Source organism: Oncorhynchus kisutch, linkage group LG13 (assembly GCF_002021735.2).
Source record: "Oncorhynchus kisutch isolate 150728-3 linkage group LG13, Okis_V2, whole genome shotgun sequence".
NCBI classification, from domain to species: domain Eukaryota; kingdom Metazoa; phylum Chordata; class Actinopteri; order Salmoniformes; family Salmonidae; genus Oncorhynchus; species Oncorhynchus kisutch.
Window position 1 is genome coordinate 74791175 of NC_034186.2, and position 17643 is coordinate 74808817.

General features: G+C 40.7%; 1 protein-coding gene and 2 long non-coding RNA genes across 3 annotated transcripts; 1 reads left to right on the plus strand and 2 right to left on the minus strand.

Moving 5' to 3' along the window:
• The first annotated feature begins 1465 nt into the window (after positions 1-1465).
• On the plus strand, positions 1466-8037 carry LOC109883757 (meiotic recombination protein REC8 homolog). The gene is made up of 16 exons (XM_031838113.1): positions 1466-1697; positions 2573-2641; positions 2846-2988; positions 3569-3644; positions 3764-3884; positions 3983-4058; positions 4201-4268; positions 4355-4442; positions 4519-4684; positions 4778-5105; positions 5226-5292; positions 5383-5570; positions 5694-5742; positions 5845-5926; positions 6034-6150; positions 7805-8037. Exons 1-16 carry the CDS (start codon positions 1642-1644, stop codon positions 8004-8006), a joined length of 1896 nt encoding a protein of 631 aa, XP_031693973.1. The 5' UTR covers positions 1466-1641; the 3' UTR covers positions 8007-8037.
• A 956-nt stretch (positions 8038-8993) lies between these two features.
• Positions 8994-15430, minus strand: LOC116353145 (uncharacterized). Its single transcript, XR_004202523.1, has 4 exons — positions 13436-15430; positions 12347-12529; positions 10799-11964; positions 8994-9517 (listed from the first exon to the last, which is right to left on the minus strand). It is a non-coding gene; the product is annotated as an uncharacterized LOC116353145 (long non-coding RNA).
• Positions 15431-15608: 178 nt separating this feature from the next.
• On the minus strand, positions 15609-17323 carry LOC116353146 (uncharacterized). The gene is made up of 3 exons (XR_004202524.1): positions 16484-17323; positions 15910-15966; positions 15609-15824 (listed from the first exon to the last, which is right to left on the minus strand). It is a non-coding gene; the product is annotated as an uncharacterized LOC116353146 (long non-coding RNA).
• Between the last annotated feature and the right edge of the window lie 320 nt (positions 17324-17643).

Sequence of the window (17643 nt, forward strand, 5' to 3'; positions counted from 1 at the left end):
TGCATTTCTGGCCAGGTCTCCCTTGAAAAGGATACTATGGGTCTCAATGTGCTTTGCCTGGTAAAATAAAATGTAATTTAAAAAAATGCAGCATTCAAACATTCCATTACAGCTAAACAATGGATATGTAGCGTTTTGCAAAAAAACTAACTTTCATACACATCTAAAATCTTAGAACAATAATATTTTACACACACATGAAGGTACCCACCCATAAGCAATAATTTCTGATTTTAAAAAACACAGATGTAAATTTTGGGGGGATTTATGGCGTGTTCATGTGTTAGTCGGAACTAAGAAACTGACATTTCCGACTTGCTAACTGGTTGAACGCAGATAACGCAGTTAGCAAATCGGAAATGTCAGAGTTTCCTATTCCGACTAGCACGTTAACGTGACAAACTCTTCAGATATAGCTCATAAGAGGAGGCTGGTGGGAGAAGCTATAGGAAGACGGGCTCGTTGTGTGGCGGATGTGAAATGGCTAGCTAGTTAGCGGTGGTGCGTGCTAATAGTGTTTCAGTCAGTGATGTCACTCGCTCTGAGACCTAGAAGTAGTTGCTCTGCAAGGGCCGTGGCTTTTATGGCGCGATGGGTAACGATGCTTCGTGAGTGACTGTGGTTGATGTGTGCAGATGGTCCCTGGTTCGAGCCCAGTTTGGGGTGAGGAGAGGAACAGAAGCTATACTGTTACAATTGCAATGGAATAAATTGAACGGCGACAAACATGTGGATTCATATGTTTGATACCTTTCCATAAATTCCATTCCAGACATTACAATGAGCTCGTCCAACCAGCCTCCACTGTAGTCCATGGTAGTTTATAAATGGTTTAAACCTTTCTGATGGGTTTCAAAGACCATGATTAAACTTTCTATGTTTTAACAAAATTCATGATCAGTTATTTTTATGAGAATGTATTACAATAGGCTTGTCATGGTCTTAGGTCTATTTTCAGTTTATTGCATTTTTTGTTTTTGGTCACCTAGATCTAGGCCTATAGATGACGGGTCAACATTCATTGACAAGTGAAAAAGAAATGCTGCTTTCCATCGTTGAATGAGATAATGCTCAAAAAAAGATTTTCAGTTATTAAAAGATCAAAAATATTTTCCTTAATGAGTCGGGGTTTGATAAATGTGGTTTAACTTCAACGTTCATATTAAACTTCAACGTTCATAATATTCACATTCAATGAAAATATGATGAGTAAAATGTGATTCCCCTAATGCCCATCACTTCAGTAGGTCAACAGGTGTCCGACCAGTCTATTGGTTAAGAGCCAGACGATGGTAAACCGTGTCTGTAAAAGGGCGTATTCGTTTTGCATGGCCCGGGGCACTTGGTAATAGGATATTTCTCTTTAGGACCAATGGAATGATCTAAAATATGCGAAATCCGCCAACCCAGGGTACCAGGCCATGCAAAACGAACACATTTATTTCTGTCAGTTCTTTGCGGCGGTTCTCATTGGCAGCTGTGATAGTGTATATGCATCAGATACATTATTTCCCTAAATCCACTTGGTCAGATCAGTCAGTACAAATAAATGCTATTTTAGACATAGGCCTAACGGTTTACATTCAATATTTCAATTAAAAGTTAGATTTATTTAGCTCGTTAATTTGTAAGGAACCAGTCATGTTTTTCTCCCCAAGCGTTTTGAATCGTCACACAGGGTGCTTCTCCACAATATGGTGAGTAGGCCAGTTGCTATAAGATTGCGGTTGATATTTGATATGTCGACTAGAACCGTTTCATTTGGATGAAGGGACAATTTTAATGACGTATGGGGATAATAGATCATTCGATTCTCATTGTGTTTTTGTAACTTTTTCAGAATCCTACACGAGCTCCACGGCATAGCCTATTTAGACTATTACCTGCTTATCATGTCTAACTAGCCTAGTGTATGATCAATTGCTAAATCAGCCTAGACTACTTCATGAAAGATGAATGTAGTACGCCTACCTTGCAATGAATAAGACACAATTATAACTCTATTATAATAATGTAACACTATTATAATATTAGTTAGGCCTATCCTATTTATCTAAAATAATTTTCTGATATTTCTAATTTTGTTAAATCTAGCTGCTAGTGTCTGGGGTCATGTAAAGGAGAACAGGTGCAACAACCAGACATAACAATGATAGACCAGGTAAACACAAAGGAAACATAAATCAACATTTGTGCTCTTCTCGTTGTCAACAGATACACATCAATGAATGCCGCTCTAGAATTAAACTGAGACGCATAAAAGGAAAAACGCTTAAACGTCTCGGAAATTATTAGAGAAGAAGGGAGGGATCTTCAGTCTGAAAGCTTGAAAGAGAAGTTTGATTTCCACGCCAGCCTCGCAGTCCGCTAGCCCTCGCTCTGCAACTTTTGTCCAATCAGAGCCCTTCAGAGGTTTCCGGTCGACATTACTGTCCAATCACACCGCTTCCAGTGTTTTTTTCCATATCAGCGCAGTGAAACAGAGTAGAAGCAAGGCAGGCCAGCTATCTGATTGCTGATATCCATTTGTCTGTAATGATGGGAATGTCCATCTGTTGTGTGGTGATTTTAGGTTGGCTGCCACCAAAGGGATAAAGATCCCACAAAAAGATTTCCTGAAAGTCAATGTCCAACGAACATGGTAAGAGAGGGTTTGCCTTTGCCTGTTAGTCATTGAAAAACTTTTGCTTTCGTGTAAAGCTATCATTAGTGTTCTACAATTGAAAACATATATAAATATAGGGCACGGTTACATTTAGTTTTTAATCATTCCTTTCTGAGCCCTGTGCTATAGCAGTCTACACTGATGCCATCATGCCATTTCCCATTTGTTGTGCATCTACAGTAGTGACATCATGGACTATGTGCTGGTGCGAGTCCCGCCCCCTCTGCCGGGGTTGCCCCGCCCCCGTTTCTCCCTCTACCTCTCCTCCCAGCTCCAATATGGTGTCATCATCGTCTACCACCGCCAGTGTGGGATGCTCCTGGGTAAGAGGGAGGGGGAAGGGGAAGGGAAAGGAGAGGGGGAGTGAAGGTTGGAGAGAGGGATTATGCATGTAGGGGAGAATAGAAGGTTTGGAAAAGACAGTAGTGTGATAGTAGAGTTATGACCTCTGACCTGTAGTGTGACATGAGAGTTATGACCTCAGACCTGTAGGGTGACAGGAGAGTTATGACCTCCGACCTGTAGTGTGACAGAAGAATTATGACCTCGAACCTGTACTGTGACACGAGAGTTATGACCTCTGACCTGTAGTGTGACAGGAGAGTTATGACCTCTGACCTGTAGGGTGACAGGAGAGTTATGACCTTTGACCTGTAGGGTGACAGGAGAGTTCTGACCTCTGACCTGTAGTGTGACAGAAGAATTATGACCTCGGGCCTGTAGTGTGACACGAGAGTTATGACCTCTGACCTGTAGTGTGACAGGAGAGTTATGACCTCTGACAAGTAGGGTGACAGGAGAGTTATGACCCCTGACCTGTAGGGTAACAGGAGAGTTATGACCCCGGACCTGTAGGGTGACAGGAGAGTTATGACCTCTGACCTGTAGTGTGTGTGTTTCCAGAGGAGATCCAGCACATTCTGGACAGACTAGCCAAGACCAGAACCGCCCAGAAGATCGATGTGGATGAGTCTGATAGGTGGGTACAACAAAGCCAGTTTCTCAAGTCTCATGTTCTTCCTGGTGGAGAGAGAGGCGTCTGGTGAGTCCACTGACACAAATGGCTGCCATGAATTAGGATCTCTCTCTCTCACGCAGACACACTCTTTCTCTCCCTGACGTGTTGTCTCTCCTGGAAGAAAGTGAGTGGGCAGCGAACCCCTTCTTTGGAGAAATAGATTCTGGGTACACCATGCCCAGCCCTAACACACTAATACAGGTACATCGGACAGTGTCTCAAATGACTGTGTGTGTGTGTGTGTTCTATTGACACATCTTGTCTTTCTCTAATCTCTTGTTCCTCTTCTTGTCTGTCAGCTGGGTGGAGAGTTTAGGAGAGAAGCCACTCCTGAGCGCCCCCTGCTTCTGAGTCCAGGTACTCCCCCTCAGAACGGTGAGAGAGGAGGGTGGGGGAGGAGGGGGGAGTTTACTACATTAAGGGGAGTGGAGAAAAGGAAGAGTGGTCATGAGTTAAATGGTAATCCATTGTGTTTCCTTTATTGTTGTTTATGGTCTTATCCCTCGTTCTTTCCCAGGTATCACAGCGTCTCCAGACTCCATCACTCTGATAGAGACTGAACCCGTCACCATCCCCTCAGCAGAGGTACGCCTGTCAATCAGAACAGCTGTCAATCAAACTAACTTTCCAATCAAACCATCTCTCTCTATTCCTAACTCTCTCGCTTGCAGTTTGAAGGGGCGGAGCTCGCTGAGGTCACACATCAAAACATGGGGATGATTGACTTGCTAATCGACCAATTAGATCACTTCCCAGAGGGTGAGTGACAGGTAAATGATCCTCTGTCCCTGCCCCCTATACACAGGGCAGAGTTAAAAATGAGTATGTGTTTCAGGAGAGATGGAGGCAGAGCGAGAGAGGGGCCCAGAGAGAGAAGAGAGGGAGAGAGAAGGAGAATCTGTGGGAGAAGGGGACTTGGAGAGAGAGGGAGAAAGTGAACAAGAAGTAGAAAGAGCAGAAGCGATAGAGAGGACAAGAGATGTCATTGGATCCCTTATTGGGTAGGTTAATATAAACTGACACAGACACACACCCTCACACACACTCACTCACACACACACAGTAACTTTGGGTCCCGCTGTCTCCTCTGTCAGACTGCCGTATACCACCCTATCCAGCGAGGACCCCACTGTGCTGCCTGGCGAGGAGACAGAGCTGCCCATGGAGATGCCTGCCGCACTCGCAGAGGAGAGGACACCAGTGTCTGTCCCTTTGCCCCCTTCCACACACGGTGAACCAGAGGAGCGAGGGATGGCTAGAGAGAGGGGGAGATGGAGAGATAGCCCCACCCAACAGGATGTTACTCCCCCAGTGAAGCAACCTCGTAGGAGGCAGCTGCTCTTCATCGACCAGGAAACACAGATATCCCAGGAGGCACTGCAGCAACAGATAGACAACACTCTCATACAGACCAGGCCCCTGGTACACCCCCACACACATTTGAACTATACACTCAAAACTGTAATAATTAACAAAGTATTCATAAACAAGTCAATCAATTAGTGAAAGTGTGAGAGTAAGTAAGATGTGTGTGTGTTCCAGGTTGTAATCAGTGGTCCCTCTAAGAGAACAGTGTCTCCAGTTGATCTCCTTGGTAACCCATGCACCAGTGAGTATCAACACTCATACTCTCTCTTTCTCACTGTTTAACAGCCTTCAATCAACACTGAGATAATGTTAGGTCTCCATTCCTCCTCAGCCCTCCCTCCAGAGCTGCTGTTGCCATGGAAACGGGTGGCGATCGTCGCAGCGCTCACTGGCTCCGCCCTGCTGGTAGGGAGGACAGAGACAGACTCTGAGTCAGAGAGAGAGAGGGATAAAGAGAGAGTGATGAAGGCAAAGGAGGAGGGAGGCAGAGAGCAGGAGGGAGAGCTCAGCTCAAAAGAGGTGAGGCGGGATCAAACTGTTTTTTTGGTGACTACACGTGTGCACCTAATAACTGGACAATGATGATATCGACAATTATCCCTGTGTGTGTGTGTGTGTGTGTGTGTGTGTGTGTGTGTGTAGGTACCTAGAGAGTTGGCAGAGTCTGGCCTGTCCCAGCATGATGTTTCCAGTAAGATATTACAATACTGTAGTATCATACATATAAGGTCATCTCGCCGACAGTACACCCTCTCCATCTCATGATAGATGTTAACTCTGTGTGTTCCTCCAGCTCGGTCTCCGCTGTCCCTGGAGGTCTCTGATAGAGACATGTCCCGGGAGAACTCCCCCCTGGACACACCCGAGAGCAGAGGGTGAGAAAAGAGGGAGGAGAAGAGGGGAGGTAGAGAGTTGTATATTGTGTGCAACTAGTAGTTACATACAGTTGACACCTGATAATGTCATATTGTGTTGTGTTCAGGTCTCCTGTCCCCAGGTCTGTGTCCAAACTGAAGGACATTCCAGAGGAGGGCGAGGGACCGCTGGAAAGAGAGGCAGAGGACATACCTATGGCTGACTTATCAGCAGAGCTACTGGAGTAATAATCTAGCTATTATATCATCAAATTATAGTTATTTTTTATTTTGTCTTCTGTTTTATTTCTTCTGTTTTTATTTCTTCTTCTGTTTTTATTTCTTCTTCTGTTTTGTTTCTTCTGTTTTTATTTCTTCTGTTTTGTTTCTTCTGTTTTGTTTCTTCTGTTTTGTTTCTTCTTCTGTTTTTATTTCTTCTGTTTTTATTTCTTCTTCTGTTTTTATTTCTTCTGTTTTTATTTCTTCTTCTGTTTTTATTTCTTCTTCTGTTTTGTTTCTTCTGTTTTTATTTCTTCTGTTTTGTTTCTTCTGTTTTGTTTCTTCTGTTTTGTTTCTTCTTCTGTTTTTATTTCTTCTGTTTTTATTTCTTCTTCTGTTTTGTTTCTTCTTCTGTTTTGTTTCTTCTGTTTTGTTTCTTCTGTTTTGTTTCTTCTTCTGTTTTTATTTCTTCTGTTTTTATTTCTTCTTCTGTTTTTATTTCTTCTTCTGTTTTGTTTCTTCTTCTGTTTTTATTTCTTCTTCTGTTTTGTTTCTTCTTCTGCTTTGTTTCTTCTGTTTTGTTTCTTCTTCTGTTTTGTTTCTTCTTCTGTTTTGTTTCTTCTGTTTTGTTTCTTCTGTTTTGTTTCTTCTTCTGTTTTTATTTCTTCTGTTTTTATTTCTTCTTCTGTTTTGTTTCTTCTTCTGTTTTTATTTCTTCTTCTGTTTTGTTTCTTCTGTTTTGTTTCTTCTGTTTTTATTTCTTCTTCTGTTTTATTTATTCTTCTTCTGTTTTGTTTCTTCTTCTGTTTTGTTTCTTCTTCTGTTTTTATTTCTTCTGTTTTTATTTCTTCTTCTGTTTTTATTTCTTCTGTTTTTATTTCTTCTTCTGTTTTTATTTCTTCTTCTGTTTTGTTTCTTCTGTTTTTATTTCTTCTGTTTTGTTTCTTCTGTTTTGTTTCTTCTGTTTTGTTTCTTCTTCTGTTTTTATTTCTTCTGTTTTTATTTCTTCTTCTGTTTTGTTTCTTCTTCTGTTTTGTTTCTTCTGTTTTTATTTCTTCTTCTGTTTTTATTTCTTCTTCTGTTTTGTTTCTTCTTCTGTTTTTATTTCTTCTTCTGTTTTGTTTCTTCTTCTGCTTTGTTTCTTCTGTTTTGTTTCTTCTTCTGTTTTGTTTCTTCTTCTGTTTTGTTTCTTCTTCTGTTTTTATTTCTTCTTCTGTTTTATTTCTTCTGTTTTATTTCTTCTTCTGTTTTGTTTCTTCTTCTGTTTTGTTTCTTCTGTTTTGTTTCTTCTGTTTTTATTTCTTCTTCTGTTTTTATTTCTTCTTCTGTTTTGTTTCTTCTTCTGTTTTTATTTCTTCTTCTGTTTTGTTTCTTCTTCTGCTTTGTTTCTTCTGTTTTGTTTCTTCTTCTGTTTTGTTTCTTCTTCTGTTTTGTTTCTTCTTCTGTTTTTATTTCTTCTTCTGTTTTGTTTCTTCTTCTGTTTTGTTTCTTCTGTTTTGTTTCTTCTGTTTTTATTTCTTCTGTTTTTATTTCTTCTTCTGTTTTTATTTCTTCTTCTGTTTTGTTTCTTCTTCTGTTTTTATTTCTTCTTCTGTTTTGTTTCTTCTGTTTTTATTTCTTCTTCTGTTTTATTTCTTCTTCTAAAAAACTCACTCCGCCTCTTTCTGTGTGTTTCTCTAGCGCAGTGACAGAGCCTCTTGAGGATCATGAAGGGGTGCTGTTCCACTCTCTGCTGCCCCCACTGGCCCAACGCAGTAGTGTCACTCACTCATTCTGGACCCTACTGGGTAAGACAATGCAGATGTGTGTGTGTGTGTGTTTGTTTGTTTGTGTGTATAACAGTCAGGTGTGTGTGTGTGTGTGTTCTCTACAGAGATGGTAACTGCCAGGAGACTCTGTGTGCAGCAGGATGAACCTTATGGTGACATCATCATTTCACCTGGACACAACTATGAGGAGGGGAATGAGAGTGTGTAACACACACACATACACAGTTTATTCAAAGATGACTTTCAAATAGACCTCACAAACAGATAGTTTGAGTCGGGTAACTAGAAGAGACAACAGTTGACCTGTTCCTCTTTGCTAATCCTATTTTAGGTGCTTCATTTGTGTGTGTTATTTAGCAGACACTCTTATCCAGAGCAGCTTACAGTATTAAGTGTACACATGTCTTGTGTTTTTGATCTTGCCCCCAGTGGGAATCAAACCCACAACCATGGTGTTGCAAATGTCATCCTCTACCAACTGAGCCACACAACATTTTGTAAAGCTTAACGTTTTTAAAGCAGGTTTTGCTTTGTTGTTGTTTTTATATCAGTAGTCTCTTATTATATTATGTGTTTTTATATCAGTAGTCTCTTATTATATTATGTGACTAAAGACTGAATTTTATATTCAATATCACATTTCTCTTTCAAGCATTTTAAATGACTTTTCCACCATTTCTATTTCCGCAGTATTTTAGTCTATTCTTAGCCTGTTCTGACATATAAAGGACTCAGTGTGTTTGTGTTTCAGTGGTGTTTTTTTTAACTTGTAACAGGTGTTTGTTTCTGTGAATAAACATGTCAAACTATTTCTCTGTGCTGTGTTTGTGTCTGACAGACCCAAGTCAAAATCTAAAGGGAGTTCAAAGTAGAATTATATGTACAATGAAATGTACTCATGATTAACCACAATTAGAAGAAAAACGTTCAATCGAATTAATAATAGCTCATACAGACTATAGCACATGAGTTTTCACAAATAATCTCTTGTACTGTACACTGAGATAGCCTACCAGTAGTTGGACATTAACTCTACACATTTCATGCACTTTAAACGTTGGTACAATGCTGGATTAATAAGGACACGGGACACCACAGTGTTAGCTTCAGGAAGCTATTTAGTAAGTGTACAGAACATCACTGGTACTGCATTACGCCACGCTACACCTCCTTTTAGGGATTGAGAGGAAGAGACAACACACTTTATGGTACAAATCTTAATAAATATATTTAGTGTTAGCTTTATGAATGTCTTTAGTAAGATAAGTACTGTAGTACAGCATGCTACCAACACCATAAAACCTGTGTAAATCACTCAGAATTAATGGCTAGAAAATCAAGGCGTGCTACAATCAAATATAATACTTTTATAGATTATTTACACTGTTACAAATGTATGGATTACAACACTTCCCCACAGATTCAGGGGACACAGTCCTCAGAGTAACGTAATGAATACAATAATGAAGAATGTAAAACTGTTCTATAGCATTCTGTTCAGGCTCTGACAGGACTGTGGGACTGGTATGTTTCCCAGCCTGAGGATGCTCTCCTGTGATGTAGCAGGGGATCTCTGACAAACTGGAGGGGGCATCAGCATATTGAGGACAGTGTGAGCTCTTCTCTGTGGCAGTGGAGAGAAGATAAGGATGGACAGAGTGATTATATCGCTGTTAGATACTGCATGCACACTTTTGAGTTGAGAGTTAAGAGAGGAAACTGAACTGTGATATATTGGATAACAATGTTGGATAACTTTTTTTGGAGCTGTGAGAAAAGCCACCTTTCTTATACCTGCCATATGATGCATCACTAGTATAACATGATTTTGGAATATAATCAGATGAATTGATGTTGCAACGTTTTTAAAACATTTCAAATGTTCACAGATCCCTTGAGGACTATGGTGTTTTGCCAGGTTACAGGACACTAGTATGGAGTCCACAGAAACCCAAACCCCTGGGTAGAGGGACTCAGTGGATCTGTTTTTAAAGTCCACAGGTGGGTAAATATACCAGAGGACACTCCTAAACCACACCATTGCCTCGTTTAAAAAAAAATCACGTTCCAGTCCCCCTCAGTGACAGTTGGCCCTGGTGATTCCTATCATTTCTGTCCCATGCCACTCTACCTCCCAATAACAAAACACAATATGAAAAACCTGTGGACTACACACAATCTTTAGTCTGCGTTGAAATCTGTCTGGGTGAACAGGATTAGGGTTGAATGGCTGGAGCCCGGTTACCGAGATGTACTGCCCCAAAACCACTCCCCTTTCCCGGGATAAATAACTGTGAGAAACCAGTAAATTACAATAAAACATTTATATGAACAGCATCGCGTGAAATGGAACTGATAAATGATATGCAATGTCTAAATCGCTCTTCTCTACGGCGTCTGTATGATGAATCAACATTCAAGGTGGGGACAGACATCCTATCTCAGTATGGAGCGCTGTTCACAATGCATGTCGAACTATCATTTCATCATGGCAACGTTTGTTCTTGTGACAGGTAGGCGTACAGTTGTTGCAGCATAGCCTATGCTACAGTAATATAAAGAGCGAATGCCCGTCTAATTTACCCATCTCCATCTGGCTTTCGGGCGTCACCTTGTTTTTTTATTTGAAAGATTATACTTTTTTTCAATTGCAGCTGCAGTTTTAAAACATCCTATCACTCAAACATCATTGCATTGTATCAGTACACGCACGCGCGAGCACTCTCTCAACTCCATTCAAATTGCATCCAAAATGCTAAATGCTAGATGTCCTAGCCTACCTACCAGTAATAGCCTTACATTTAGCTAATTAATAATGGGTTGTGCATAGGAAGAGTCTAATTTACAGTACGCACAGTATATGTAACAATAACTAAGCTAGCCGTTTCACATCCGTTACACTCACCCCCCTTTCCGCAGCAACCAGTGATCCGCCGGGTCAACAGCATCAATGTAACAGTATAACTGTAGACCGTACCCTCGCCCATACCCGGGCGCGAACCAGGGACCCTCTGCACACATCAACAACAGTCACCTCTCGAAGCATCGTTAGCCATCGCTCCACAAAAGCCACGGCCCTTGCAGAGCAAGGGGAACTACTACTTCAAGGTCTCGGAGCAAGTGACGTCACCGATTGAAACTATTTAGTGCGCACCGCTAACTAAGCTAGCCGTTTCACATCCGTTACACACCAACCTGTGCTCCGCTGACCTCTCCTTAAAAAACTTTCCTTAGCTCTTCCAATCTCATGCAGGAAAAACTAGACTAAAATGCATTGCTGGGCATTATATGTTTATGATTGCTAAATACAGCAGCCAATAGAACTCACGGGTAGTTTGAAAGAAGAGCAAATGGGCGCGATAGCGGTAGGCTATATCAGTTATTTATTCGGACTCATTACCATTCAATCTTCGTGAAGAGAAGTGAAAGCATTCTGTTTCTAATTCTAGTCCAATATTATTAATGTCATTAGAATGATGAAGATAAAGTATTTAATTGAACTGTTGAAAGCGAGGAAGGAATTAAGCAACAATAGAGAAAGAGGAAGTAGGCTAATAACATTAGGGGAATATTATGAAAGGTATATATGCGTCAGCCTACTAAGTATACAAATAGGCCCTATTATATTTCAAAATTTAAATCAAATTCTTTAGCCTATACTTGTAACTTTGTAGGCTGCATGTGCTGCACACGAATCGCATGTTCTCTCCTGCTTTATCGTGGTTTGAACAATGTGCGTAATTCCAGCCCATATAATACAGTACAGTAATACAGTTCACACTAGTTTCATTTATTTACCTAAGAGAGCATATAGCTAGCTACATCTATGGGCTTTTATGTTTGTCTGTCGTGCGTACTGTGCAGTAGCCTATATCATACATGTGTTGGATAACAGCAACTCTAATCTGGATATGGTTGCTCCTCTGTCTAGACAAAACCTGTGACCAGCATTGAAATCTGTTTGGTTGATCAGGATACGGTTTCTCCTCTGTCTCCCGTCTCCGTTATGTTCCCCTCAGACGGAGAGGCGTCTGTGAGCTGTGTTTGGGTCCAGTGTCAGCTCATAGGCATCTGATGGGGGAGACAGATAGACTAATTACATTACAAATAATTATATGTTTTTAGTGTAGTTTTGACAAATATGTTTGATCGTGATCATGAGATCCAATTTACTATTTATTAATGAAATAACTGACAAGGGAGTTCACAAAATACCTCCTAAATGTGATCTCTCTCAACTCACTGTGTGTGTGTTTTTGTGATGGTCAGGTCTACAACAAACATAATTACACACCTACATTTCAGGCCAGACTTTAACCAGTGCTCTGCATTAGATATTCACAGTGACACAAACAACATGTGTTTGAAGTTCAGTGTGGAAAATACACACCTTTAACAGGAGGGCTATACTGTTCTAGAACTGTCAGGAGCAATCAATGATTTGTACACGTACCTTATTTAACTAAAATAGAGGGTAAGAACCTCCAGTTTACAGCGTGGACTCCTCAGTCCAGTAGAGAGCAGCTTCACTCCTGAATCGTGCAGATCATGATCATTCAGGTTCAGCGTTCTCAGTTGAGAGGAGCTGAGAGAAGAGGCTTCACAGCATTTTTCTGTCAGGTTGTAACCCATCAGTCTGAATAAGAAATGAAGACAAAAACATGGCTTTAATTTGAGTTGTTAAGGTATCAAACCATTAGGGCATGAGTGGTGCAGTGGTTTAAAGCACTACATCTCAGTGCAAGAGGCGTCACTACAGTCCCTGATTCAAATCCAGACTGAATCACATCCGGCTGTGATTGGGAGTCCCATAGGGTGGTGCACAATTGGTCCGGGTTTGCTGGGGTAGGCCATCATTGTAAATTAAATTAGCTACACAAGCTTCTGATTACAAATAATATGCCATTACAGTAATATAGAGTCTACATACAGTGCCTTGCGAAAGTATTCGGCCCCCTTGAACTTTGCGACCTTTTGCCACATTTCAGGCTTCAAACATAAAGATATACAACTTTATTTTTTTGTGAAGAATCACCAACAAGTGGGACACAATCATGAAGTGGAACGACATTTATTGGATATTTCAAACTTTTTTAACAAGTCAAAAACTGAAAAATTGGGCGTGCAAAATTATTCAGCCCCTTTACTTTCAGTGCAGCAAACTCTCTCCAGAAGTTCAGTGAGGATCTCTGAATGATCCAATGTTGACCTAAATGACTAATGATGATAAATACAATCCACCTGTGTGTAATCAAGTCTCTGTATAAATGCACCTGCACTGTGATAGTCTCAGAGGTCCGTTAAAAGCACAGAGAGCATCATGAAGACCTGATGGTATAGATGGTATAGAGTACAGTATATACATATGAGATGAGTAATGTAGGGTATGTAAACATTATATAAAGTGGCATTGTTTGAAGTGACTAGTGATTCATATCTCCATACTAGTTTCGAATGTAATAAGACATTACAACGTGAGATTGCTTCTCTTACAGTACATAAATAATTTTGTATAAATACATTGAGGTTTCACAGTACTTACAGCACTACTCTGGAGGCTTTGACCACTGGCAGCAGCCTCAGCAGACCCTCCTCTGAACCAGAGTATTTTCTCAGGTCGAAAATATCCAGCATCTCTTCTGAGGTCAGCAACACAAAGACCAGAGCTGACCACTCTGCAGGTGAATGTTTGGCCTTAGAGAGAATTCCAGATCCCAGGTGCCTTTGGATCTCCTCCACTAAATGGTCATTCAGCTCATTCAGACAGTGGAACAGGCTGATGCACTTCTCTGGAGAGGGGTTCTCCTTGATGTATTCTACCGTTTCCTTATGGCTCTGTGAGCTGCTTCTTGTCTGTTGGTAGACCTCTTTAACAGAGTCTGATTGGACTCCAGAGAGAGGCTGAGAAGGAAGCTGAGGAAGAGGTCCAGGTGTCAATTCTCACTCTTCGGAGCCTTATCTACTGCACTCTTATGGAGGATGGTTGTAGAGAATTCATTAGACGTCAGTTCTGCCATCAGATTTACATTGTTGTTGAACATGAGAAAGACATACAGAGCAGTCAGACACTCCTGGATGCTCAGAGGCACAAAGCAGTACACCTTTCTCTGGTACAGCCCACACTCCTCTCTGAAGACCTGTGCACACATTCTGAAGTACACTGACACTTCAACATCGATGCCCTACTCTTTCAGGTCTTCCTCTTAGAAGATCAGGTTGCCCTTTTCCAGCTGTTGAAAGGCTAGCTTCCCCAATCCCAGAATTATCTTTAGATTTAATGGGGGTTCGATCTCTTGTTCTATAGCGTACTTCAGATTCATCTGTGTGGTCTGAAACATCAGGAAGTGTGTGCACATTTGAGTCAGCGTTTTGGGCATCTTCCCACTCTCTGCTTCAACTAACAGATTCTTCAGAACAGAGGATGAAATCCAACAGCATACTGGAATGTGGCACATAATATTCTTGATGATATTCTTCAAATATTCTTGATGACCTCATGTGTGTGAGGATTCTTCTGGCCTGGTTTGGATCAGTCATTCTCTTGATGAAACTCATCCTTCCGTGAGTCACTGAACCCTCGCATCTCTTTCACCTGGTCAACACACTCTAGAGGAATGCGATTGGCTGGTGCAGGTCGGGAGGTAAACCAGATGCGAGCATAGGGAAGCAGATTTCCCTGGATGAGGTTTGTAAGACAGCACATCCACTGTGGTTGGCTTTGTGACATCACACCAGGTCTTGCTCTCAAAATCTAGAGGAAGACGGCATTCATCCAAACCATCAAGGACAAACACAACATTGTACTTCTTGAGGTCTGGGATTCCAGATTTTTGATCTCAATAAAAAAAAGTGATGAAGTTCCATCTAACTCTTTTCCTCCATCAAATTCAGCTCCTGAAAAGGGAGTGAAAAGACGAGCTGGACATCCTGGTTTGCCTTTTCTTCCACCCAGGCAAGAATAAACTTCTGCACAGACACTGTTTTTCCAATGCCAGTGATTCCCTTTGTTAGCATAGTTCAGATATCCTTGTCTTGTCCAGGTAAGGGTTTGAAGATGTCATTACATTCGAATGACATCTTGTGTGTCTGGTCTCTTGCATGCTCTCTCAATCTGTCTCACCTCATGTTCATTGTTGACCTTGCCACTTCCAGTCTCTGTGTAGAGCTCGGTATAGATCTTATTGAGAAATGTTGGGTTCCTTCAAACAAATACTCAGACCGCTTCTTCAGATGAGATTTTAGGTTATGTTGGCACAAAGCAAGCTCGCCATAGGGACCTATCAATGCATAAGTATTTCATATTAAAATGTTAACATCATGTAGGAAGTGTGGCCTAATCTACTTGTCAGCATATGAACAAGTTAAAGTGACTCCCTTATAAATATGTGAATCATACTGTCAAACTTTAATAGTCAATTGGAAGTATTTCCACACCCTGGTTGGCAGTTGTGGAGAAGAATCTGGGGCAAATATATGCTTTGAAAACTTTGGGGAAGCAGCTTCAAGGGTGGAAACATTTCTAGACCATTCAAATGAACTGGAAATCTCTGATGACATACAACAATTCTTTGCAAACTGCAGAATACACAGATGAAGCTTCCTACAACTCTTGATTTCTAATATGCTGGTATTTCTCATTGAATGAGAGAGTATAGGAATTCTCTCAACTCTGTGTCGGCATAAAATCAATATTAAAATAGATAGCTCTTACTTTTTTCCAGTGTGTCTTGCAAACTCTTTCTGGTTTATTACTCTTCAGGACATGAATTGTGATCTTCAGAGCCCCTTTGCTGGCATTCTTCTCCTGCTCCTGATCTTCAGCATCCATCCCGTCCTCATCCTCCCACTGACCCTGGGTAATCTGGACACAGAATTATTCTATACTTCTTCAGATGAGACTTTAGATATGAGAGGGACTTGTCTTCAAACAACTAAGGAAGATAAAGATCAAATCAGAGGAGAGCATTTTGAATTGTTGTTGAATTTCAATAAATAATATGTGACTATAAAACACACCTTGGCTATGGACGCCAGGTCTGTTTGATGACTGTTAGTCTCAGACTCTGATCCCTCCTGTTGGAACGTACAGACAAAACACAAGGTTACAGACACTACAGGTAACTATACACACACACCTCTTTATATCACTCACAAAGGTGAACACAATCATTTCTATACTCACAACAGTACCCTTAGTGCACCTTTTAATGGTGTTCATAGCTATGTTTTTGTTGTCATTTGAGTCTTTGTAATAAAACATTGTATAGCTTCAAACTATGTTAACAGCAATCATGGTGAGCTTGTGATCTGTCAGTCATTGCATCCATAGCTTCATCTGCAAATTTGAGAGTGGTTACATTTCTGAAACAGCCAACAGCCCCAACACCTGGTTTGCTGTAAACATGAGTGAATGGACAGTTGGTTTTAAAGATAACCCCATATAGACACACCGCAAAAGTTTCCTGTTTACACTCTGTATCCTATTATTCATTAGGTTAGACTAAAGAGGGCATCTATACTTCTAAAGTTCCTTACAAAGTCATACAGTAAAGCTTGTCCAAAATACCTTAATACAACCTGAGCCACTCACCTCTGTTCAGTAGGAAAGACTCCCTCACTGAAATAATAATGGAGTTGTTATTGACTGGTCACTCTTCATGGACACACAGCTGGGAACCGGTGAGTCTGCTCTCTCCTGCTGGTCCCTATTAAAATAATTACAGCTTACTAAATACCAGAGTTTACATTCTGTATTTGTATCCATGCTTTTTTTGCAATGACGACTATCATTCTCCGTGTTATAAGGTGAACATACGGCATACACTTTACACTTTTATATTGTGCCATTTACCTCACTTATCATTGCCATTCCATACTGAGATTAAACAAGGGAAATGGGACATTAAAAGGTCCACTGTGATATTTACAGCAATTCTTGATCATTTAACTTAATTAAATATATCCACTGATTCTAGAAGAACATCATTTTTTAACACTTCATGAGTTTAGTTCAACTGTTTAGACTGTGTTGTTACAGCATTCAACAATGCATTTAATGTTTTAAAAAAAGAATGGAAACCGAAACCTGTGATTGGTTTGGTTTTGGTTCAATGATTCCAAAGTAACCTCAAAAATAACTAATCGCTAAACAACCAGTAGAGGAAGGCCTACATGAGAAAAAAACAATGAGTTAAGCATTCTGGCACGGCAGCCAGGGCAATACTGTCACGATCGTCGTAAGGAACGGATCAAAATGCAGCGTGGTATGTGTTCATGATAAAGTTTTTAATAAAAGAAAGCACTGAACACAAACTATACCAAAACAATAAACTAATAATGACCGTGACGCTATAATGAGAACTGTGCTGACACAAGCAACTAACATAGACAATCACCCACAAACAAACAGTGAAACCCAGGCTACCTAAGTATGATTCTCAATCAGAGACAACTAATGACACCTGCCTCTGATTGAGAACCATACTAGGCCGAAACATAGAAATCCCAAAATCATAGAAAAACAAACATAGCCTGCCCACCCAACTCACACCCTGACCATACTAAATAAATACAAAATAAAGGTCAGAACGTGACAAATACAGTCTGTAAGCTTACCATTTAGAAGAGATGCCATCGAGTCAATTGCATCCAAACTCCCTCACAAAGGGAGCTCAATCACCTCAAGAAACTCCACATTGTCCTCAATCTTCCTAGCTGCTCTGTATTCACAAGAGTGGACATTTCTTGTGC

Excerpts from the sequence above, each read along its gene's own strand:
- LOC109883757 (XM_031838113.1), top strand. The coding sequence starts at position 1,642 with ATGTTTTTCTCCCCAAGCGTTTTGAATCGTCACACAGGGTGCTTCTCC. Across the intron at positions 2,989-3,568 it reads CCAGTGTGGGATGCTCCTGG|AGGAGATCCAGCACATTCTG; the intron begins GTAAGAGGGAGG and ends GTGTGTTTCCAG. Across the intron at positions 4,269-4,354 it reads TCACCATCCCCTCAGCAGAG|TTTGAAGGGGCGGAGCTCGC; the intron begins GTACGCCTGTCA and ends TCTCGCTTGCAG.